This window comes from Coturnix japonica, chromosome 9, assembly GCF_001577835.2.
Source record: "Coturnix japonica isolate 7356 chromosome 9, Coturnix japonica 2.1, whole genome shotgun sequence".
In the NCBI taxonomy this organism is placed as follows: Eukaryota; Metazoa; Chordata; class Aves; order Galliformes; family Phasianidae; genus Coturnix; species Coturnix japonica.
Window position 1 is genome coordinate 8,882,613 of NC_029524.1, and position 25,799 is coordinate 8,908,411.

General features: G+C 38.8%; 2 protein-coding genes across 3 annotated transcripts in view; one reads left to right on the plus strand and one right to left on the minus strand.

Moving 5' to 3' along the window:
* Positions 1–3,400, minus strand: part of ATR (ATR serine/threonine kinase) — a 35,705-nt gene extending 32,305 nt beyond the window's left edge. The window contains exons 1-3 of one of the 2 annotated variants that reach the window (XR_004308463.1): positions 3,086–3,400; positions 1,719–1,810; positions 229–372 (exon numbers count right to left, since the gene is read on the minus strand). Coding sequence is in view for 1 of the 2 variants with exons in the window: in XM_015871457.2 (XP_015726943.1) it covers positions 229–372; positions 1,719–1,810; positions 3,086–3,144 (295 nt within the window). In the remaining variant the exon portion in view is untranslated. The remainder of the gene's footprint in view (positions 1–228; positions 373–1,718; positions 1,811–3,085) is intronic. The other variant, XM_015871457.2, reaches the window with a different exon arrangement.
* Positions 3,401–3,489: 89 nt separating this feature from the next.
* Positions 3,490–25,799, plus strand: part of PLS1 (plastin 1) — a 35,124-nt gene continuing 12,814 nt past the window's right edge. Inside the window, exons 1-9 of the mRNA XM_015871471.1 lie at positions 3,490–3,603; positions 10,397–10,486; positions 19,606–19,714; positions 21,501–21,664; positions 22,890–23,019; positions 23,491–23,623; positions 24,492–24,573; positions 25,279–25,444; positions 25,546–25,688. Coding sequence (XP_015726957.1) covers positions 19,645–19,714; positions 21,501–21,664; positions 22,890–23,019; positions 23,491–23,623; positions 24,492–24,573; positions 25,279–25,444; positions 25,546–25,688 — 888 coding nt within the window. The 5' untranslated portion in view covers positions 3,490–3,603; positions 10,397–10,486; positions 19,606–19,644. The remainder of the gene's footprint in view (positions 3,604–10,396; positions 10,487–19,605; positions 19,715–21,500; positions 21,665–22,889; positions 23,020–23,490; positions 23,624–24,491; positions 24,574–25,278; positions 25,445–25,545; positions 25,689–25,799) is intronic.

The following is a 25,799-nucleotide window of genomic DNA, read 5'->3' on the forward strand; positions in this document are numbered from 1 at the left end:
AAAAGAAACAGTACACAGAAAATTATTAAGATGAAAGCCAAAGCCTCTTAATAAAAGAGTACCTCCTTGAGAGCAAAGTTGCTCATCGCAAAATAAATAAACACAGTGGTGAAATAAAGGAATCTAAGCTTAGCAAGCATAAAGCATTTCTTCAATATGAGACCTTGCTGATAAAGGGGCAAGAAAAAAAAAAGAAGATGAATTATATAAATACAACGTCAAGCTCACCAATGCAATTGGATTCTGTTTCCTCTTGACTTCCATCGACATTTACAAACATAAGGGGGGAAGATTTCATGATATGTTGAATAAAATCCAGCAGCATTACAGAACTTGGCTGTGAATCTGATTTCTTAACGAGTTCCAAAGCAACTTAAAACAAACAAACAAAATAATTCTGAATTAATATTACAATGAAATCAACTTCCATAATTTTGGCCGTATCTAAAACAAGGAAATCATAAATTTTCTGTATGTAATATTATGATACAGTATCAAACTTGTATAGCAAGAAGTTCTAAGTATGCCTTATTATTCAATGAAAAAGATTTTAAGGTTATTTTAAATCCTGTACAGGAAGCCAAAAAGTATGAGGAAAAATATAAAATTATTCTGCACATTATCTGCTGACACTATAACCATTAATTCAGTACTATATCTAGTTCTTATTGAAAGATAGCAGAAAGATAGCATTTTAATTTTCAATTGGTTCTCCCTAGATCTATGACCTAGGACACGAATTAAGCATTGTTTACAAAGCTGCAAGTGATAGTTCAATTGTAAGCTTTCAGAATCAAAGAATCTGAAGTGCTGCTATACTATATCTCTTAAAACAGATAACTGAATCACTTCAGTTACCCAGTTTTCACACAATTACACAAAGAGCACAAGGAGAAAACTATCTGAAATTTAGATAGGAATTAAGGAAAAGCTACATAGTAAAGATAAAATACTTGCATGCACAAAAGCAATACCTAAAATAGTCTGGATTTTCATTTTTATTCTCTCTCAGGAACAGAAAAGAATTAACAAATATCTGAACAGTAACATAACAGTACTTAAAATGATCACTTCACTAGATGAAATACATCTTAGGGGGATGGCTACATGAAAACATCCCTCAGAAACAGTGTATAATAAATATTTCTGTATATATGTAATATTATAAAATACAATTTAATATAGATATTAAAGATTACTTTACAATGAGTCTCCCTACAGTAAATGTACAAATAATTCTAAGTGCCAGACTTCTGGAGCCTATATTTCACAATTAATCAAGATACTGTTAAACTACTGCAATAATTAGAACCTTAACTTGATTACTGATGACTGATTACCACCCTAAAATTAAAAATCAAGGTTTTTACATCAAAGTGTTGCAATTCTTGAAGGCCTCGTGAATATTAAGATTTACAAGCTACATCACTCAATGAGCAATCACTTCAGATAAAAAGAATTCTGAGTGTTCATATTCACTTTATTTTTTACAATTATAAATTTGTAGTTTATAATGTATATTATTTATAGTAATAATATAGATTTGTCTTATTTCATAGCAAGTACTTAAACAAGGAAGTTATTAAGAAATGAAGATATAAACATTACTGCATTCGAGTGCTAATCTCTGTTGAAATGAGTTGTAACTTGGGTCTGTGTTGAATTACTTAAAACATACATTGGATTACCATTTGAGATACCAGACATGCAATACTCACCCACATCTACATCTGTCAGGATTCTGTCAATGAACTGGCAGAGTATTTGTCTTGGTTTCTGAACAACTGCATTGTATTCTTCCGGACTAGCACTAAAATTAAAAGCATGATATTTTACCTGTTTTAAAATACAGAATAATTCATGTCCATCTCAACAACACACCATTAAACTCCAAGATGGTTCATTTTTTTCAAGAAGTTTCCAAAAAAGAAATGCCACTGTTTTTCTTGTTTTAGTGACCAGTGTATTTCAAGCTCTTCTCTTCCCTACTTTTCCTAGGTAGAAAGCTGTATGAAATGCTGAAAGCCATTTACTTTTGTTATGCAATTATGTTTGACATACTTTACACACAATTCTGATCTATTAAGGTCACACACTACATCAAAGCAAAACAGATTTAGTGTAGAAAAATAAAATTAAAAGCCTGTTTTGCTTTTGGAATTAACAAATTATTCAGCAGACCAACAACAGGTATACAGGGTAAGAGGTGCCAGCAGCACCTCAGGTGACTGAGATGTAAGTACCTTCATTAGGTCAAAATGTCACAGTATATTCACATCTCCATGTCACCTAGTTGTCTAGCACTGAACAAAGCTGCAGTCCTGATGGTGCCATTAAAACTCCAGAGACAAACATTAATTCTCTCTACACAGATGGAGGAGATACAGAACCTGGGTGTCAAAAGCTCCTATATTGCTTTCACCTTAACCTAGAGCAGCCTCAGTCAGCTGAGCCAGACAACAGCAATTTCCCATCTGTGAGAACGTGTGTAGTACATGACTGCAGTACCTCGAAGCCTCAAGTACATACATTCATTCCATCTTATACAATGCAGATTGCAGAGCAGGGACCACGAATAGCTCCAGAGAAGCCACATTGGTAGGATGCCTAGCACACTGCTGAGTAACTTGCATGCCCATCAAGCACTATAATCAATCTATCTTTCCTAGAAACTGAACAACAGTGAACCAAAGTAGCGACTTGCAAATGTTCTACCAATACACCACAGACCAATTTTGCTTAGTGCACTGCCTTACGAAGCAAGGAATGCAAGCTTCGGCTCTTCCCCTCTCCCCCCCTTGGTATCTGTGCTGCTTCCCAGTCAGCAAAGCCCCGCTGTGAGCAGCACGGGATGTTGGACCCCGACAAACCCCATCTCTGGATTATAGAGTTTGATTCCGCAGGTCATCGCCGCTGCCCCCAGGCACGGCCCGGGATGGAGCAGTGCCCCATGCAGGCAGCGGGGCGAAGACACCACAGGAGGAAGACGCGGGTTCAGCCCCAGAGCCCTCACAGAGGTGGGGAAGAGCCCTACCCGCCCCAGAACCGGGCCTATCCCCGGAGCTCCCCGCCGGGCTGAGCCTACCTAGCGAGCTCCCGCAGCGCCGGGATCATGGAGGCCATCTCCAGGCCCTGCTCGGCCATGGCTGCGGCTTTCAACCGCGCCGCCGAGGCGGGAACTGCGGGACCCGCGGGACGGCGGCCGGCAGGGCCCAAACAACCTCCGACAAACTTCCCCGCGCCACCCCGCGGCTCTGCCGCGTTTAACCGCTTCGTCCCCAGGCTGCGCCCCGCCACCACAAGGGCTCGACCAGGCTGCCCGCGGCACCGCCACCCTCAATGCACGGATCCCTGCGGCACAGCCCACCGCAATCTGCCACAACGCGGCACCAGCCCCACACCCCGCATCCCTCAGGCGGGAGGTGCCCGGCAGGCCCCGCCCCTCGCCGCTCCATTGGCCGCCCTGGGCAGCAGGTGGTTTGTGCTGCGGGAGCCGGAGCTGTCGGTGAGTAGCGGCTCGTTCGTCTGGTGCGTAGGAGCGGCTGCCGGTCCGGTACTTATCATCGCTCCGGTACTCATCGCTCCTGACGACAGCGGCGGGGGGTGCGTGTAAGATGCTGTTATCTTTTATTTCCAGCGTTCGTTACTCTCTCTATACGGCCCTTTGAGAGCGGTTCGGTATTTGGGTTTGCGAGCCCCCGCTGTGTTCTGTGGGGCTGCGAGGAGGGCGGCCCGAGAGGACTCGGGATGAGCCCCGTCCTTCCCTGCGGGCTGTTCCCGTCCGCCGTGTGTGTGTCAGCCCAGCACTTCGATGCTTTGGGGCTGAAATTAAATCCTCTCAGAGGGTTCTGGTTCTGCTGCCAGTTTGCACTGGGACGTGGCCGAATCTTGCGTGTGAAAGGGCTTGGGAAACTGTCTGTGTGTGTCGTGGTTGTGTTTCTTTACTGATGGGTGTCTTTAGGGCACCTGTTGCTGATGAACTTTCTCTTCAATAAGTAGTTTTTAACCTGAAAAACACACGTTAGCTATTTCATAAAACTAGTCTGATGATGCTTCTAAGGCAGCTAACAAAAGGAGGATCTGTTTGGAGTGCTTTAAGAAACTTAACAGAATGTATTTGAGTTTTATCTTTGTTTTCTAATGAATATTTCCAACAAGTATTTTTGTCTTCATAAACTTCTGAGAGCTTTCTGGGGGCAGTTGGTGGCCAGGAAGCAAATGCTCCACAGCTGTGTGTGCTCTGGTAAAGGAGCTGTGGTGGCTCAGGAGGACCCGGCATGTCTGGGTTTTAGTGCTGGTTTTATTTAGAACCCAGTGTTTCCTATTCAGTTTAAATAAGAAGCCTTGTGTTGTTACCCTGAAAGTAGCTTTCTGATTAGCAGCTTCTAAGTTTGAGACAGCGGTGGTGTGAAGAAAGGTGTGACCGCTTCTTAAGGTGCAGTGCTTCTTAATTTGCCAAATTAAATCCCATTGATACCATAGCTGATAAGCTTGAGGAGGATAGTAAGGTGCCTGTTAGGTTTGTAGAGGAACCTGAGCAGGGTATGTTTCTTCAGATTTAAATCCAAAGAGACAATATGATACGCTTATTAAACTATATAGGTACATTTCTCTGTTTGTAAAGCATAATTTGGGTATGTGCGGTGCTTAATGGGAAAACTAAAAGTACATTTGTCTTCAAGTGTTCCAGGTTGTCAGTGAGATCTTACTAATAAAGGTACTGTGACAGCATTTCCATTTGTCATAGGTAGAATGCTGTATAAATTCATGGTGCAGTTTCTTTAAGCACTTACCAAAGTGGTAATTCAGGCTTCTTTCTTCCCAGTCGCAGTAAGTACTCAACAATTCCCTACAGAGAAATCTGTTTCTCATCTGTCATTGGAGTGGGTCTGAGAGGTTTTGCTGGTTCCCTGTTGCAAAGCTCCATCGGCTGCTTCCTGACAAATATTGTCAAGTTTCTCCTGACTGACTTGTTGTGTGCACTAGAGAGTCTTATAGGACCCACTGTGTTGTGCTGTAAAGATGTAAGAAGTCTTCTGGGTGCACCCCATGAGATACTCTGCTAGATCATAGCATAACCTAGCAATCTTCAACCCTCTGAACACTAAACCTTCCTCTTTGCTTTGCTGGAGCGCACAGCGAGAAACTCAAACTCTTAATTCATCTTCATTATCCCATTATTTTATGGTACTTACATTGCCTTTGCTCTCAGGAGAAGTGGAAGGTTTTTTGTTTTGTTTTTTTTCCAGCAGCAGGGTGACTCACTGCTATTGAAAGCAGTGTGCCCTTGAGACCATTCTGTGCCTTCTCTTCCAATGTAGCACTCGTGTTGGTGAAATGAGCCTTGCGTGTGCTGAGCTCGCAGCCTGCAGAACTCAGGGAATCCATGCAGGAAGGCAAAGTTAACCATTGAATTAGTGTGTGTGACAAGCTTCATGCCCAGCTGACTTCCCTTTACCCTTGGACTGCCCAGGTACTTGTTAGTTGCATGGTACTTCCACACCTGGGCTTCTTTTTAGCTTTCATTTTCAATTTATCAGGTACCTCTGTAGGTCACTGTAGCATCTTAGTTTAAGACACCAAGTGATGGGACTTTGCCTTGGAGCAGCTGATTCCAGAGCACAACAGCGTGTTTGCTGCCCTTTAATTCCCTCTGTTAGTCAAATTCTGATGTGCATTTACAATTCATCTTGGGGCTTGTCTCTGTGGGTGTGTGAGATGTTTCTGATGTTTTTGCAGGGATTGCAGTTAAATCTCAACTGACCCTTACAGTCAGATATAAGTGATTATATTAAGACTTTTAACTACCTACACATATTTAATGATGCCTGCATGAACTGTGAGACTTGAATACTACCCAGGCTGTGTTTGGTGGTCAAAGGAAATGTGACAAACTGTTCCTCTTGAGCTGGGCTGAACAGTTTCCTGCAATATCAAGGTGTGCTTATGGCTTATCACATGTGTGGCTGCTGTAATTGCATCTGACTGTATGATTACTTGAAGACAGATTTCCATATATAGTCACGGAGGTGGTTGTCAGGGTGGATGGCTGACCTTTGAACGTATCGCCTTGTTTCTGCACGCCGTAAAAATGAGTATTCTGGACAGCTCTGCTTTTAATATGTGCCTGTGCTGAACAATCAACTTGCCTAGAGTGACGGTGCACAGGTTAAATGTATATGAAGGCCTCAATATTGGTGACAACTTTTAATTTAAATAAGAATTGCAATAGCAAAAACTGTTAGGACTAGGCTGGATAGATTCTAGTCCTGCAAACATTTTTTTTGCAGTGTGGATAAATGTCCTTACGTACTCAAGACTGTTAGCATAGCAAAATTAAACATAGGTGCAATTCGGAGAGAAAGTTAGAGTAGAACCATAGAATCACAAGGTTGGAAAGGACCTAAAAGATCTTTTAGTACAACCGTCCTACCATTACCATTGCTACCACAAGCCATTAAACCATATTTCATAGCTAATTATATATTCTTTGGTAATCTGGTCATATAACAAAGCAACAGTGACTGTGCTTTTCCATTCTATGTAACCACCACAACTACTACAAGGTAGCTGCATGTATATCTGGTATTTCTATCTTGCTTTATCTTAGTGGAAAAGTGTTATTCTTGAAGTTATCAACTGTGAGGAAACTCATGGGAATGTGTTTTTTCCTGTGCCAGCGTTACAACATTGAGACTCTGGGATCTGATAGTTGTTGAATGAAAGCAAGATGCCTGGAATTCACTGCTGGAGGGCAGAATTTGCAGCATCTTAAATGCCATTTAGTTGCCTCCTGTATTACTGCAGTTAACTGAAATATTTTCATGGCGTACACCAGGATGTGTGGAATGCTTCATTTCTGTGATAGTTTTCCCAAGGAAGCCCTAAAAACTCGCTGGGTCTGCATAAATGGATTAAACGAATGTAGAACAGGAGTATGGTGAGTAAAAGGATCTGATCCTAGCAAACAGGATTATTACTGCAGAAGGCTCTTAGTGTGTGTGCTGGACAATAAGGAAACAATTGATGGTAAATGTAGTGCTGGAAATGATCCTTAGCTAAGTGACTCCAGCTGCTATTGCTAAGCAGTACCTCTCATCTAAAAATTACTTTTGAGGGTATTCTATGTAGGATGCTGTATCATGGACTAATTTCAGCCTTGACATTCAGTGATTGCAACGTGGTGTGCAAAGGGAATTAACAAGAAACCCAACAAACTATGGTTAGTCAGACCAGATTGAATAGGGATCAAGGATTCTAGTTTACTGGTAGAACCAGTTCTGCACTGTCATCATGTCCTATCACTTATTAAAGAGTATTAAATCATCACTAGCTATGCACGTAAAGAATGGATGCAAAACTAAATGGCAAGGGTGATTTCTCTGTTATCTAGTGGATTGAGTTTGTGATAAAATGGCTCGTTACATGACTCCAGCTTTGATTAATACTAAATGCCACTTAGATCCTCATTACATACCTTATTATTTGTTTCTTTTCTTCTAAATGTAAATTAGCAGATGAATTACTGGATGGTTTTGGATATGTGCGCTTGATTACTGCTATTATTAGAGGTTTCTGAGGAGAATTAAGGCAGTGCCTCACAGCAGCTCATCAGTGACACTGGTATTGCTCAGCCTCAGGAAATAAATAATGCATAAAGCAGACTGTGTGCTTTTGGTGGAAAAGGGATTATCAACGTACTTGTGGGGTTGTGTTGTTAGTAAGAATAGATAGTAGCAAAAAAAAAAGTGCTGGATCCAGTATAATCCAGTTTTATTTGCTGAAAATGTATTAATCTTTTCATTTTGTTAATAATCTTTCATACATTTTGGAATGTACTGTTAAAATTATTGCTATGGAGTCAATGTTTGCATCTTGCTCTCAGGAGAAGGCAGGTCTTTGGCTAAACAAAATTTGTTGTGAACAGGAAAACTACATTCATCTTTTTGCATGTGTGTCAAGCTCTTACTCTTTTTATCATTAAATAGTACTGATGGATCAGTAACAGCTCAGTGTATTTTTTCAGTTGTCTCCTTTTTACTAAGTAAATTAATTAAGATCAAAGCACTTAAACTCAGGAGGGTTAATCCACATCAACTAATCCTTTCTCAACAGACTAAGCATATGTTGCACATGCAGTTGGGTCCTGCTGTAGTCTGTGCTCTCCCCCAAAAATGCTTGTGTCGGTGTTACTGAGGGTGGTGTGGCTTCCAGCTGGTCTCCTCAGCCACAGGAGGAGTGGTGGGAGGGCAGGAAGGCTTCTCCCTCAGTATGTGAATGAGAAATAATAATAGTAAATATTTCTGTGCCATGTTTTGAAGTTTAAAAATAGGATCTAAGGATAGATTAGTATTTAATGTTGGAGCAATAATTTGGGGAGCTTAAAAATGAGTTCTTGTTGTGAGCTCACGCTGTGCAGTGTTCCAGCAAACAACATGGTAGGCTTGTACAGCTTCAGTGAGGGTCAAGGGGAGGAGAAGCCACACAGTGTAGATTTGCAGCTAATTTAAAATCCTGAATATTTGCTTGTTTAGCTGAAATACGGATAAAATGAAAATTATATCTTGAGAGCTCTTTTCTAGAGGCGTGTTTTGCCACTGTAGAAGAACTGATCAGTCGCAAGACAGTGTATCCAAGAGTTGATCACAATTAAGTTTTTAGCTACTATTTTTGTTTCTGAATGCATGGAAATTTGCTCTCCATGTGCTAACAAAAGAGCTGCAATGAAAGAAGTATTAAATATTTTACTTGGAAGGCTTCAATCACGGTTTGAGAAGACTGAATGTTATCTGGCAGTTCTGGAAAACAGGCCAGCGTTCAGCTGTTACTTCTGGACAGTAATTTAAAATGCCTTACTTCCTAATTATGTATACATAGGCAAGTGTTAATTTTGTATTCTGCTGTATGAGGTAAATGGTACATGCTTAAAGGATTGCAGGTGCTTTTATCTGTCTGTTATCTGTACCCTACATCAAACTGGGATGGGGAGGGTGTTAGAATTTTTCTTGTTCCTGTTGGATTACAAAAATACGGTACCAAATAGCAAGAGGAAAGTCCTGCAAATAAGGTTAGAGGAGAGCTCAGAGGGAAAAGCAGTGTCCTACCAACATTTCCTTTCTCAAACACCCATCCTAGCCAAATTGGCCAGGTTGGAAGAGCGCTCTTAATCCTGAGGAGGAGATGGGTACCTTTGAAACATTTCAAGCGCTTGTTTTGGAATACAGCTGTATCTTGCGTTTAAGTTTCTCACTGGTGACAAGTGACAGGACAAGGGGAAATGGCCTCAAGTTGCGCCAGGGCAAGTTTAGTTTACATGTACTTTGCAGAGAAATATCTTTTTCTCCTCCAACTGTGATTTAAAATGACAGTTGTATGTTTTCTTCTGGCTTAAGAACAACAGTAAGGGCAAACAAACTTTGTGTGCTTCAGATACTCTTCTAGTTTAGAAGCTAAGACAAAACTCTGTTCAGTTCTGGTCGATCTGATCTTCTGCTTTGCTTCTTTTATCCCCTGCACTTTCGCAGCACAGCTCTGTAAGACTGGGAGCTCCTGGATGGGCAGCACTGACGCATCTGTGGTCTCTGCAGCAACTGGGAGGCTTTAAAAGGCTGCCGGTTGCTTTTGCTGCATACTGCAGAAGACCCTCCCTCTCTCTCCAGCTTGGCCAATGATGAAAGAAAAGCAAAAATAACCTATGAATTTTCCATGACAGAAAATCCTGGCGTGGTTGTAGTGTAGTAGCTGATCAGACTAATCTTCTAATAATCTTTTGAACCATGTAGAGTTGAACAAGGAATTAGCAGGTAACAGAGAGCTGTTTTGCCCTCTGGCAATTAATGAAAACTTAAAATGCTCTAGAAACGCAGAATAGTTGGGTGCTGTTTAGTGACTGCAACTAACTGGCATCTAAAATGTGCTGGGATGGAAATGGAATTGCTGGGGAGAATGAATATGCGTTTGTTGTTACTTGTAATGATCTTCACACGATTAACTTCTGGGGTGACCTTAAGACTAAGTTCATTAGTAAGAGTTAGCCAGCGTCTCTCTGCTGGGTTTCTGGTATTTGTAGCAGCTGAAGGGTTCTGTGCACAGCCTGGCAGGGTGCATGCTGACAGATAAAGGCGGTGGTTTTCTATTGGGTGCTGTAGCTGCACCATTTTAAGATCTCCTCTCCTTTTGCCTCTTGGGCTGTTTGTTCATTGGTAGATTTGTTTCTGAGTTTACATTATAAATTAGGTGCTAACTCAGTGTTGTTTTTAACTCCTGGAGAAGAGAAAAATGATCCATAATGTTCCAGCTGACCTGAAAAAAAGATGTGTTGCTTTAAGTTATGATTAGTGGAGAAGGAGAAATTACTAAATTACAACAACGAGTATCTTTTATTTCACCTCTTAAGCAGCACCAAGTCTTGAAGAAACAGAGGCTTGGGAGCACTGGCAGCTGTGTAAGAGACATCGTGAAATATTACAAGATTAAACAGCTGAAGGTGAGTACACATTGATTGTAGCTACTGGAATGTAAAAGCCAGCAAACTCTGACTAACTGAGACATGTAACGTGGGAAACTGGAACGAAATATTAGTAAAAGGAGTTTTCCTTTGAAGCTGTAGGTGACAATTGCTGTGCTAGAAACTGGTACCTAGCACAGAAAAACTGTGCTATTTGTTCATTCTCATGTTTGATTACCTTTACTTCCCCACTATAAACGCTTGGCATCACACTGTATTTGCAGCTGATTGCCTATAGCAGTACTATCCCTTTCAGGAGGGTAATACTTCAATTGTAATTTAAAGGAAGACTATGAGACTCAGTCAGTGACTTCCGGTGTTATCAGTTCCCATATTTTGATGGAGCTTTTCAGTACTCTGCCCATTTCTATGGAATGAGCCTCTTGCCAACACATGGTGAGATCTGAGCGCAGGTTTGGCTGCCTGCATAGGTGAAGGTCTTACTGACAGAATTGTTTCAGTAAGAATTTCAGCTTTTGTTTGCTAGACAGGATGTGTACTGCAGAACATTTATGTGGGAATTTTCTATAAAATGCTGCTGTTTTTATTGATAATTTCAGCTCCATGTTAGCAAAAGCTGTATGTATGTAAACCTAGCCAGAAAAGAAGAGATTAAGTATCACTAACTGGTGTGTTTTTTAACTCTCTTCCTTTGCTGTTGTAAACTTGATATGTAATGTCAGCCTGGGCACAAAAGAATACCTTCAGGATGGAGGGCCTGAATTATCTTGCTTTGATAGTGTATCCTTTCCGTTTATATTTCAGTGAGGTTTGCTTCAGGGAAATGTGACAGTTAAATCAAATTTGGATTTTTAAAAAGTATATTTATCATAGCTGTGAATGACAATCAAGTGGACTTCAGCACAAACTGTTTCCTACTTTTTGCCGAATTTTCTTTATGTTGATGATGGTTATTTTGCATCTAACTTGCATTTGCATGGAAAAGCTGCTGTGCTACTTTGATGCGTCTTACTGAAGTTTCCCTGCTGGATTTGCATGTGTGGATGTGCACCCTGTGCTGTGGGACTGTGTTGCTAGTTCAGCCCACCATGTTTTCTTGCTTTTGGTGGCACCACCTGAGGTACCAGCTTCCCTCTCCAAGGGTCATTTTTGTTTTTCTGTTATTAACTGTATCTTTTTCCCCCCCTCCGGTCTGTTGGTTGAGCTGAGTTCTCAGCACCCTGATTAGCAGAGGGCTGCACAGATGTTCTTAACACATGCTGTGTCATTTTGTTAATCTCCTAATTAGAAAGTGTGATTTTTGCCAATTCTGGCCTCCTGGAGATGTGCATTTACCTGGTGGATTACTGGGTGGCTGCTCTGAGCAGTGCTGTACTTACCAGCGAGGTAAGACATGGTGTAGGAGGAGCTGGAGAGGTATAGTTACTGGGGCCTGGCATGTCTGTGTGCTGGAATCCATGTGAGTAGTCAGCATGGGACACAGGTTTCAGTATAATAAAGTGGTTTTTGGAGAGAATCCAAAAATCTATGTGATAGATGATAACACAGGAGATAATAGTGAAACTCACATGAACTGCAATAATATATTACATTGATTGAACTTCTTGTAAGAGGCGTACATGTTTTCTGCTCGGGAATCAGTCTGTTTCCCTGGACCAGTGTAAATATGACTGTGGTTGTGCTTTCTAAACAACTTAATGGTGGTGCTGATAGTGTGAGGCAGTCTCTTCCACTGAGTCACCTTAATCTACTTTGACCCACATACAAACTGTTACTTCCCTGTTAATTAACTTGAAGCTAGCTCTGCAGTTATGGATTACTTTAAATACAGATAGTGCCACCTGTAAAATAGATAAACAAGTTTTTGGCTTTGTAAACAGTGCCTTTAAATGTTTAATTTGTATTTTAAAAAGGCAAACAAATCTTCATACTCTTTGATAAAAATGAGCTGAATGGGGGTAGCTCCACTTCTGCTAATGTTACTTTGAGTTACAGAATTGGCAGTGTTCTAGTGAGTCCTAAACAAAAGAATGTTCTTTTGCATGAGCTCCTATTTGCCGAGGGATTTCCCTAGTCCCAGTTTTCTAGATGCAATTTTTGCCCATTCTTCCCTGTCCCTTTTTGTAGTTGTGGTAAGCAGGTTTTATCAATGAGTGCAAGAGCGTCTTACCTGAAAATCCTAGTATCTATTTTAAAATGCACTGTTCTATGTCATTGTGTTTTTTCCACGTGTATAATGAACAATGTAACTGAAACCTTGAGATACATCTGTATTTTCACTAACAATGGCACATCTATAGCAGTGGTAAATAAGAGCTGATTCCTTTTCTCTCGGGGCAGGGAAGGGGGAGGATCACTAGAAACAAGTAGCCTAAACACAATTTTTTTCAGTAGTTTGTTTTATTTTACGGTGTGATTGTCAGAGGTTCTGAAGATCTGCAAATTCAGCTGATAGCAGTTGTAGTTGCTGGAATTCCCAAGCCTGAATAACTTGTCTGTAGTGACTCTGGTACCTCTGTTGTGGGTGATACCTGATCAGGTGCATTGTGATCCTCTGGAAGACATTCCCTAAGCACTTGTGGCAGTAACTGATCTTGAGACCAACTGTGAGGCTCAGATAGGGTGTTTCAGAGCTTGAAGCTGTACAGCAGAGGCACATTTTTGTATATTGTAAGGCCGTGAAGACATTTAACCTTGCATACCTCTAGCTCAGCGACCAAACTTTCTGTCTGGAAAAAGGAAAACTAAATGTCTTTAAAGGGCAAGATAGAGCTAATCCTTTTCTTCTGCAGATTCTAGCAAAGTTCTTGTTTATTTTATTTCATTTTCTTGAGAACATAAGCTTATTTTATTTATAGGACCTAAAAATATTCTTAGTGAAAGTAGCGTCTTACTAGTGGATAGTTGCTATGTTTATGTGAAATATGAAGTCTTTATGTCTTCTGTGATAATTTCCCAATCAAATGTTCATGTTGTTGAGGAATGAAGCAAATATGTAAAAATATTCAAAAGTGAGCACGAGAGGAGCTTAGAGTAACACAACAGGTAACTGAGATTTATGGTTTGAGTGCATTCAAATTCCCACAGTGCTTTCATTTTCCTTATGTGCATGTGCTTGTCCTGGCGAGAGTTAATGAACTTTCACCAAGACAAAGGTTATGTGTAATAAATCTCAGACTAAGTGCCCCTTTAGCAGAGTCACTGTGTCCAGCCTTTAGTTTGGATCAGAGTTCTTCAAGTTTAACCATGGCAGAGATTCTGTATGGAATTTATTTTGATGTCCCTTCACTTGTTTCTTATTATAACACAGCTGTTGAGTATTTTGTTACATACTGTACTTCAAATCTCTTCATTCTAATTTAGTGGAAAGCTGATGTGTGTTACATATGACATGCAGACAGATGAGAATTCCTAATCTGGAAGCTCTGATAAAATCAGATGTGAAGAGAGTGTCTTCTCAAAGCTGTGACTTTCCTTCAGGTGACGGGATGTCTTGTTTTGGAAAACCATCTATTTTTTCATGATCTGGAGATGGCTTGTTAGCAGGTAGGGAGCCCAGGATGCACTGCATTGCAGATACTGATTAAACTTCCTTACTGTTCTGTGCTACTTGTACTCTGAAACCGGTGTGTTCTCAATGATTGTGTTTTATAAACATGAGGAAATACTGTTAGCAACTAGTGTTAACATCAGAAAGTCCTTGTTAATGTGCATGCAACTCTGTGGGGCCAGTGGTGTTGATCTGTATTATTTCAGTATCCCAGTTTAACAGTGTTTAGATTTGCTGTTGAGGATGATGTGCTCATTGAAAGCACAGTTTGCTGTAGTTAAGCAGCTGATGCAAGGAAAAGGCAGAGTTTTGGTCTGCAGGCTGTTGCGGGACTGCGCAGCCTGGGGATCACCTCTGTGCTCAGCTTGGGACCTTTGGAGCTAGAGGGGTAGGTGTGTGGAGCAGTGGCAGGGAGCGTTCCTGCTTGCCACCCTCTGTTCTGCACTACAGTGTGCCTATTGCAGGTGAAACGGAGGAGTACAGCCTCAAGGAAACCTTGACACAACACACTGAAACAGGAATTTTAAAGAATTTTATATATCAGACTGTATCTGGGTTAACATTGGGTGAGCAGATGTTGCTTGGCCTGTGGGTGTGGGCAAGGCTTGTTTCAAGCCCCTGTTCCAGAACAGAGAGGAGATGAAATGCTTCCAGTTTTTTGCTGAGTGCAGATGGAACCTGTCAGACTTTGAGGAAAATAGCCAAAACAGAAGAGGTCACTCATGGCCTGAGACAATCTCTTTGGGCAAATTCAGCCCAAACTGTTCTTGTAGCTGAACTGAAAACACCTGAGAGTTTCCAGAATGTTTCTGGAAAGCTATTTCTATGAACTCAGGGTGCAATAGCATTGTTTCAGAGCTACTTTTTCAGAGGTGGTCCTTCTGGCATGGGTAAGTTTTCCATTGATGTTTTCTATTGGTGCTGAATGCAGCAATACAAAGCCCAGGCAGACTGAGATCGTGTTGAATGATGTATGTGAAGGAAATGAGCTGAAACTGATAGCATGGATGAATTTGCATGGCTGCTCTGTGCGCTCAGCAGCCAAAGGAAGCCAGGGGCGTTCTGTTTGGTTGAAAAGGTAGTTCTCTAAACTAAATGTATCTGCTTTGTACTAAGTGGTTCTTCATCCTGATTTAAGTCTCACAAAATGATTCTGCTAAGTGAGTTTTTAAAATTTATTTCTACAATAATTGAATTCACATAAACATACAGTAATTACTAAATACCTTTGACCATAAATGTCTAATGATAAATCTAGTGATGTTTATAAACCAACACAGAAAAGATGCATCTTCAGACCATTTGATGTAATGAAGGTTCACACTGACTCTATGATTTTTTTAAAGAACTATTTTGCTTGTGTAGTTTGTTTTTTTTTTATGTAACAAAATAGAAGTTCAAGTAAGGACTTTCTAGTTCATGTTACTCTGTTAATGGCTGTACCTGATAAATGATACACTGCCTCTTCTTTTCTTTCAAAATTTAGTATCGTGCTTCAGCAGTTGTTCTTTTTTTACATGAATGCACATCCATTTATATATATGTTCACAGGAATGCATATATGCACAGAAATGGATATATATAAATATATATATATCCATATATATTTTCTTTCTAAGTCCCAGTGTTGATAGCCCATTGTTCTGCAGGTGTATTGGATTCCCCCATTCTACCCTAAGGGAACAATTAAGTCATCTTTCACTTTCGATAGCACTGTGCATAATTCACGTCTCTCTCCTGCAACTCTTTCCTCTGATACAAGACAAATTATCTTTCCGTCTCCTACACAAATTTTAACTCTATCAATATAAAAGTAATGAAATCACTGAATACTACTAAGTGACTGTTCACTTTCTCATCAAGATTAAAAGACATTAAAAAAGTTTTATGTGCTTGTACTGGAATGCCTAAAATAAATTACACACTGTTTAACGATTCAGTTGGCTATTCAGCTTTTTATTTGAAAGTCAAGAATAAACCTGGTGTAAGTAAAAAGATCTTTCAGTGTAAGATGTGAAGAAAGATTGGATGGGAGTTCTACATAATTGAAAAGACATTAGAGATGTTTGCATATGTATTTATATGTTCATATAAAGCTGAAATTCTGTCTATCAATGGCAGTTAATTCTAATGCTTGCTATTTACGCAAGTCTTTTCCTTGGTTCCAATATATTTGCTATTCTTTTCCTCTCTGACGATATATGATTTGCTCTCCGTACTGAATAAGGAAAATAGCTGATGCATATCCTCATTATAAAGTTCCTTTTTGTTGTCTTGTACCTTTGTTTCTCACTAAAGCAGAACAAAACTTCTAATTTAATCTTCCAAGAGCTTAAAATTTGGCCTTAGGAATCCTAGATATACTACACTTTGCATTAAACTGTATATCATCTTGAGTCAAAGCCTGATGAGAAAAGAAGAATTTGAATACTTTGCAATTGAGATAATAACTGGTTGTTGGCATCTGCTGTCATAAAAGCAGTAATTTGTCTGCACTGTCTGTATTTGGTAAGTGCAGTAGCTTGGCTGCTATGATGCAGAAAGAGTAGCATTTGCACCAGTGATAGAGAAGTGTGTTTTTAATACCAGATAAAAAGAACAGTAACAAAAGAAAATAAGCTCTTGAGTCAGCTTTTGTAATGTCTGTTGTGGTTGTAGAAGCAGCTGCAGCATGAGAACAGAGCAAATAGAATCAGAAATGAAGAGGTGGAAAAGAAATTGCCAATTGCCTGCAGGGATAAAGGAAACCATTGGGCCGGATTTCATATCTGTTGGTCTTTTTTTTTATTTTTTATTTTCTGACAGCTTTGGTAATAGGTAGGAAAGAGAAGAGAGTTGCAGTTTGGGCTGCTCACTTTATCCCTGGCTTTTGCACAGCTGCAAATGCGCTTCCATGCACAAAGGAGTTCTGTGATACCAAGCAGTAATTTCTATTATTTTCAGATGTGGAATGTTTCTAGACTTCCTTGTATTGTCTTCAGAAAGCCTTCCAGGAGGAGCAGAAGGTAGGCTAGGGACACAGAGATGTTGGCTGTTCATGCTAAGCATGTTGGCTTAGGCTCAGTAGAGCATAAGGGATCCTTTCCCCCAAGAAAACAGGGTAGGTACAAGCCTCATCCTTGGGCAGAAAGAGATGGCTTGATGTAAGCAAAGGCTACAGAGTGTGTTCATCTCATATGAACACTACCAGGGTATAGATAAATGTTATCTGTAAATGGATATATATTATTAGCAGGTGGCCAGAGTTCCAGTGGATGTGTACCTTTGTAGACTTGTTGTCTTGTCAGAACTGCCCTGGGTGGTGATGTGTGTGAAAGGGATTTGTTAGCGTGGATTCAGTAGCTTCCTGATTTGATATTGAAATTGTCTGGTATGTCTAAAAATTCTGAGTACTGGCTTTGCTTGCTCAAACTTGGTCTCTTCTGAATGCCAGAACAGTAATTGCAGACTTCTGCCATTTAATTGACCAGCTAATTTACACAGTAATTATGTAATAGGGTATTTAAGACTGTCTCTTTAAAGCTGAGGTATTAGCTTTATTTATCTGCTTCCTTGTAGCATTGTTGTTGCTACACTGTTACTGAAACAATCAGTGTTTTTGGACATCCAAGAGTGCTGTTATCTGTAAGAGTGTGATGGGAAATCTAAGTAATCATAATAAATGAAGAGAGGCATAAACTGAATTGCAACTTTTGAAAAACTGCTTGAAAAAATTTTACTTGTAGTAAAAATAAGCAATTTAAAATGTGAACAGTATGACAGAAATGTTGTTTTTTGCATCACGGTGGCTAAATATTCCACTTGGGCTTTGACATCTTGTTTTTGTATGTTGAGGTGCTGTCTTCCATGTCCCTGCAGCTTCAGCTCTTTACATTTCCCTAGTAATTTAGATTTCAATGTTTGCATTTTTTTTCAGTTCATTCTTTGCTTCTTCATTCTTAATTGCCTTATCAGATTTCTGTTCAAGGAATTTGCACTTCCAAAAACAGGTGTACAAAGTTTTCATTTGTTTGTTGCTTTATTATGAAGACTGGTGTGTGCTGCCAGTAAGCTGAGCAAAATGGATGAGTGGGATTTTAAATCAAGTACTTAAGTAAGATGGAGTGACATGAAGGAAAAAGATTTAACTCACCACCCACACTCAAGGCTGTATCCTGCGTGACTCACAAGAGCAGACTCAGCAATGATAGACAATATTAACATAGGTGAAGCAGACAGGATTTAGTTATAACAGCACATGTTTGAGAACTCTTCTTTAGCATCAGAGAAGAAAACTAAATAAGTGTGGATTTACTTGGGGAAAAAGGCGGGGTGGGGGGGAAAGCAGAAACTTTACCTGCAGTGAAATCAGTTGTGTGGTACTTGACTTTCTTGTTCTTTCGTACAGCAGTGCAAGTGGAGATAAAGAAATGCTTATGCTGCAGGTAGAGCCCAAACGAATGGATGAATATTTCACTTTTGTACTTTGAGACAGTCACTCACTGTTGTGACAAATGTTTCCTTAAGTTATTTGCTTGAGTGGTCTGGCAGTGCATCTGCTACATTAAAAGCTTTCTTCAGTCTCTTGATACTTGTTTTCGTTAACATCCAGGACTTCAGTTGAAGTTGTTGAGATTCTCATACAACTTTCAAGCCATTCACTTTTTGAAGAAAATGAGCATAAACTTTAAAAAGCAAAGACAGAGCTCCTGTGAAATGAGAGTTCCAGCACCATCTGAAGAATGCTGTGCACCAGCCCGGTGCCTTGCACTGCTCTGCCATGCTGAGATGAGTGACACAGTAGACTTAATTGTGTGCACACATAGCACGCGCATAGTGGAAAAAGACTAACGCAGTTATAACCTTGCACATTAAGATAATTGAGTGCAACTTCTGTTCAGACTTGTACTGGCTAACCAAAGGCTGAATCACTCTGGTGTAGAGAGTATAGATAAGAGGAAACAAGTATTTGTCATAGGGTGTTATTGTCAGCCCTTGGGCATGTGTTTTCAGTTTGGATTTGTATTTTTTATGGAGTTGGGTGGAGGGAGTGGCTTCATATTGAGAGTGCTGTCAGTGAGCTAAGTTAAGGTGCTTTATTCCTTTATTTGAGGGTATTACAATGTCATGGGCTTGTCAGGAGATGGTGACTTCTGTAGCAGCTATGGAAGGATGCACCAGTGTTCACTGCTGCTAGGCAACTTGAATGTGTCCCACTGAGAATTACTGTGCAAATGCTTAGTGCTTTGCATGACTAGATCTTAATGCGAACCACTAACCAGCAATGATGCTACATTGTATTTAAAAATTAATTTCTCTAAAACCTGTTTTTTGAAATGTGAGGTGATGGTTTTCATGTGGGAAGAATGCTCAAATATTGGGAATCAATTGTTGTTTAATACTCTATTTGAATGAAATAGTCCGGAGTATGGAAGTTGGTGTTGCTACTGTAAACCCTCAGTTCCTATTAGAGAAAATTCCTGTGTGTTTCATATGTATCAGGCCTGGAGCTGCCATTCATGTCTGGCGCCTCATACTGAAAACTTGAGTCCCTTTTGTTTTTATTTGGAGCCGATATAATATAGTATTTCCTATCCATTATTGTTAGGTATAAGCAACTGTGGACAACGCTTCTTGCTGTTAGAAGATGGAGAACAATGTAACTACCATCTCTCGTGAGGAGCTTGAGGAACTAAGAGAAGCATTTGATAAGATAGGTATGTTTTGACTAAGAAAATCATGAGGTTGCCAATAATCACGAGCCATGTCTGCTTTTGGAGAAGAAATCTTTGTGGAACAGTTTATTTTGATAGAACTGTTTGCTTTTTTTTTTTTTTTTTTTTTTTTTTTCTGCTGCCAATAATGACTAAGAAAATAGAAATGCTTACTTTAAAACTTCTTTTCACTAAAATTGTGTATTTGTTCACATCTTTGAATTTCAGCATTTAAATCACATGAATTAATTTAACTTTGCATGATGAGCAGTTGTAATGTTCATGAATTCTTTATAGGTCTCAAAGTTCAATTATTGGAACTTGTTAAATCTGAAGAAAATTTTGCTTTGATTAAAACTGTTAAATATTTTTATTGATGTGGATAATTGACTCTGCTTGGCTTGCATTCTTTCAAATAGTAATTTCTCTTCTTGTTTGGATGTGATTTTGTGTTTTAAGTTAGCTAAAATATATAAATAAAAAATATCTGTCTTAGCAGCAGCTGAAATTGGTGTCAGTATCTCCAAAATAATGTACTTGAAGAGAAAATAATCCTACTTTAAACAAGTGAAAAGTTTCTTGTAGGGTTAAGGCATGGGAATCACTTGATTTAAAAACTGTGAAGCAGCTTAAGCTGAAAAGTCTTTGGTATTAGATCTCTTCAGCTCAGTAAAGAGACTACTGGAAAGCTACGTTAGAAATGCATAGCTTTGTGCGTAGTATGAAAGGATAAAATGGGTATTACTCTGTTTCTGCAAATACAGGTGTCAGGTGGAATCCAGTAAAGCCAAATAAAAATAAAAAATGCAGTTATTTTTACCTTTTTTAACCTCTTGTTAGCACTCAAATGTGACTTCCTTATGAAGCAGTGCAGAAGCTATTTAATAACAGTTAGCTGTGGTCAGGGGTCTTATTGTATTAAGAATTTAACAGCTTTCTGTACTCACATTGGCCTGATCAGAATTTTTAATTCTTCTGCCCTTTGGTTGTGTTGTCCATTGTGAGTCAAACAAATTACACTGAATCTGTGTTTTACATGATGCGGCCATTCCCTTTTTTTATGCAATAGTGGAGCTGTACCACATGTCTTGCTGAAAAAAGCATTCTGATCCTGTCTGTATGTGGACATTGTTGCTGTGGTTTTGGGAGCCCAGTGTAAGTGAAGGAAGCAGCACAGATTGCTCCCAACAGAGCTGGTCAGTAGATTAAGCAAGGTCACCTTTAAATCCAGGATGATCTGTATTTATTTATTGTTCTTCACAATTAAGACTTATCACATCAAAAGTTTTCAAGACAGAAAATCTCTATCAGGTAATAGGATAAGAAACAAAGTATAGAGTCATGTAGAGTTTTTGTGAGTATGTTTTAACAAATATTTGCATCAGATTTGAATTTGCTAATTGCAGGTAGAATAACACTGACAGTTAGGATATAATAATTGATTTTTCCTTCTCTTTAAGGTTTTCTTGAGAACTTTGTTACTCTTAAAAAAAACAAAACAAACAAAAAAGCTTAAATGTTGCTATTTACAAATTTGCTATTTTGTCATAGCTGTGCTTTTGGATTTTAATATAGTTCCTGAGAAAATACAGAGCAGGATGTCACATTTCCCATCTGGTTGTGTATAATCCACAGGTATTCCTTCATGCTTATGTGTCTATGTGTTAAAGTCACAGGAAGAAATATTCTTTTCCTATGGCTGTATTTCTTGCACTTTATTTATTTTTAGTAGTTAATTTACTAGATCTTTTACATAAGTATAAAACCAATTTGTGTTTTCACTTTGCAGATATTGACAACAGTGGGTATGTCAGTGACTATGAGCTTCAGGACCTGTTTAAAGAAGCAAGCCTACCACTGCCTGGTTACAAAGTCCGGGAGATCATAGAAAAGATTTTTGCAGTAACAGATAGCAGCAAGGATGGGAAAATAAACTTTGAAGAATTTGTCTCTGTAAGATATTTCTTTTGGACTCTCTTTAGTTCAGTTGTTTGGTTTTAATAACCAGTCACTAGAAAATGAATATGAACTAATTATTAAGCTACTTTCTTTAGAATAAAATGTGATGTTCTTTAATATGTATGGTGTGCTTAAAAATCTACATGTGATATGCAACTACAGTGTATTAGAGATGTGTGACCTGGAAAGAAGGTGTCTAATGTTGATCAGGAATACAGGAAAGTTTCTTTCAGTAGCTCCCTCCAGCTTTGCAGAGAGTGCCCTTGAGGAGAACTGATATTAACATCATAACAAACAAAAAATGTTTAGGTTGAAATGCACAAGTAATGTTGTGCTGCTCTACCATCAGCTCCTTTAAATACCCAACCATTGGTTCTTTCTACAGTGCATCCTGTAATCATAGTGCTATGTAAGATGTTACTTTGCCTGTCTAATGTGATGGGAGTCTCTGTACCAGCCAAAATCTATTTTCTTAACATCAATTTCAATTTCCTTAACAATTAGGGGCTGGACTACAGATTTAAGAAACTGCTGGCCAACTGTTGCACTGCTAATAGAGTTGTTTATTAGATACTGGCCTTTGTGAACAAATTTGAAGGGCTTAGATCTTTTTTTTTTCTTCCTAGTGTAGATTATCTTCTGTGTACTTTAAGAGAACAAAAAGCTTTTGAAGCTGTTGGTTTGTGTGCATTTGGTGATGGCTAGTTTTTGTTTTGTATTTATAGTACTGCTGCTAATCACAGCAGGTTGCTTATTTAACTAGTTATCGTTTCTTTACGGGATTCTAATTTGCAATGGTTCATAGGCAAGGTGCAATTATTTGCATCCAAGTTTTGAACTATACCTGTAGTGCAGTGAGTTGTATCTGTTACCTAAACCTCATTGTCAGTTTTGAGACTTTTACAGTGTTAGGATAAATTCAGGATGAATCAGTATATCTAATGTGGTTTATGTTGTAGGCCCTTAGGAAAAAAATCAGTCCACTTGCTTAAGGGAATGTGTACTTGCACATGATGCAGTAACTTTTTTACTACAAAATTTATAATGAAGCAAATAGAAGAAATATGCTCTAGTTGAAAATGTGTTTTCAGGAGTTACTGTAAATAACAAAGGTAGGAAGGTTCTTTACTGATTCTTGAGGACTTAATTTCAAACAGTTACTTAAATTTTAAATCATGAATTATCAATCACAAAATGATCTCTATCTTTCTTATTGCAGTTAATTCAGGAATTGAAAAGTAAAGATGTTAGCAAATCTTACCGAAAATCGATAAACAAAAAGCTGGGTATTACAGCACTTGGAGGAACATCAGCAATATCTACTGAGGGGACACAGCATTCTTATTCAGGTAACAAATTTAGACACCTTTTCAGTTTTAGTGGAGAGAAACTGACTCATCTAGAGTGCAGTTCATCTGATCTGGCTCATGAGCTGTATAGTTTATGATAAGATGAACTGTGCACTGGAATTTCACATTTGAGGAATGTGATGAGGTTCAGCAAGAGCAAGTGTAGGGTGTTGCACCTGGGGTGGAGTAACTGTTCGTATCAGTACAGGTTGGGGCTGACCTGCTGGAGGGGAGCTCTGCAGAAAAGGACCTGCTAAATTTTCATGCTTTCCTTCAGAAAATCACCAGTTGTTCAGAGGGTGCAGTAAGGCAAAAATAAGTGTGTTATGGCCATTTTCCCTTCCATGACTGGCTCCTGTGGAGCTAAGGAGCTTTAATGCAGATGAATGTCTTTAATCTAAATCTGGTGATCAGTGGTACTTGTTCATGGAAATGAAAATAACTTGTTTAAATGATATTTTTTCCTTTCAGAGGAAGAAAAAGTTGCTTTTGTTAATTGGATAAATAAAGCTCTACAAGATGACCCAGACTGTAAGCACATTCTCCCCATGAACCCATCAGATGCTAGTCTTTTTAAATCCCTTGCAGATGGCATTCTTCTTTGGTGAGTGTGGGGCTGCATGGAAGAGAAGAAACTCTTCTCAGAGGTTAAGTGCTGATCACAGTGATGTGAACTGTAAAGCTTCTGACAGGCTTCAACATCAGAACTTAGCTAATAAATATTTTAACCAGTGTGTAGGGTGGGGAAAAATCTATATCCCTGTAGAAATTTTGTTTCTTCTTCATTTTTATGTGACTCGGTGTATATATTATAGAAGCTTTTCCCTCTTCAGATCAATAATCATAAATGCCAGATATGTACAGGCTGTTAATAATGGAAATAATTACAGAGTTCACTTATTCATTAGCTGATATAATTAGAAATCCTTGCAACTTGAAATATGGGTAAGTTACTATATGTACTAAATTATAGGATGGGAGGAACAGAAATCCAAGTTAAATCTGTTGCAAAGAGTGCACAGTATATCTTTTAACTCTACTTAGCTGTAATTTTCTGTTCAGTGAATAATAATTTTTAGCATGATCGTAACAAGGCATCCATAGATAGAAAATACTGTAGGAATGCAGTCCTAAAGAATTACTTAGTACAAATATGTTCTCTGGAGACGGTTTAACTCTGAGTAGTTTACAGTTACAATCTCTCACTATCTTTATTTGGCAATACAGACATGCTCTGTTACTCAGGTCTAAAACCTAATTGCTCAAATTGCTTTAAGTAGGTATTATGTGGGAGTTTTCTGTGTGAATGTACAGTTATTTTTAGGGAGAAAAGATGTGGAGGTTGAGGCTTTTTTTTTTATTTTTAATCTTGTCAGACATTAACATTTGAAACTAACTATAAATATTTTATAAGCCATAATTAAATATTTTCTGTGAAGTGAAAAAATGAATAAACTGACTTTTGTTTCCAGCAAAATGATCAACTTTTCAGTCCCAGATACCATTGATGAAAGAGCAATTAATAAGAAGAAACTCACACCTTTCACTATTTCTGTAAGTAAATCTTCCACTTGAGTCTTGTAATCTCTACTTAATTGAGGAAGATGTGTCAGCAGAGGTTGTCTAGAGACAGAAAAAGCAAATGTAGTGTATCAAGTATGGTACTGGGAAGGAAAAAAGTAGTAATATGACAGCTATCTTTTTTTTCTTCTTGGAATTTTTCATGTCTCAATCACTGACTTTACTTTTAGTATCAACGTATTGAATTGCTGTGGGTTTTTTGTTGTTGTTGTTTTTTTTTTTTAATACTGTTTGTTCAATTACAGCTTGAGTTGCTTTAATAAATATCAGTTGGTGTAAGAGCAAAAAGATTACTATGACAACAATCTCCTTCATAGGACAAAATTCCACGTTAACACATTTCTCACAGTATAAAGTCCCTGGTGTTTTGGACAATATTTTCTAGTCTGTATGTGTGATCGTTGTGCACTATAAATAAGGCTTTGATTAATGATTGAAGCAGTGGAAGCTGATCCACAATTTTTTAGTGGGTACGTGTTAATCAGTGTGGATAATGTTTACAGTTATCTTTTGAGACGTATCAGTTCATGTAAAGTCTTTTGCTGTATAATGGTCACCACTGAACTAATCATTACTATTTATAGCTTCAGAAACTTTTAGAAAATTTTGTTTTAATATGGGTTAATCTAGTAAGATTCACATCCTCATAAATGTATAAAATGTTGCTATTCCAAATAGGAAAACTTAAACTTGGCCCTGAACTCAGCGTCTGCAATTGGCTGTACAGTGGTCAATATTGGATCACAAGATTTGCAAGATGGAAAACCACACTTGGTACTAGGTCTTCTGTGGCAGATAATTAAAGTTGGTCTTTTTGCTGATATTGAGATTTCTAGAAATGAAGGTAAGAGTAATGCCAGCTCTGGGAGTATGTGGAGTTCTAATATTAAGTGCTCTGAAACCATGATGGCAATGATTTCAGTTTTCTTTCGAACTTCTTTTTAGCTCTCATCGCTTTGCTAAATGAAGGGGAAGAACTAGATCAGTTAATGAAGCTTTCCCCAGAAGACCTCTTGTTACGATGGGTGAACTACCATCTGGCCAATGCAGGGTGGCAGAAAATCAATAACTTCAGTCAAGACATTAGGGTATGTTGTTATCACTGGTAATTGAGTATAGTGGTACTAAAGCATACTATGCATAGAAAACAGATGAGCCAGATCCAAGAGTGTTTGGAATATTAGTCCTCTGCTTTTTCT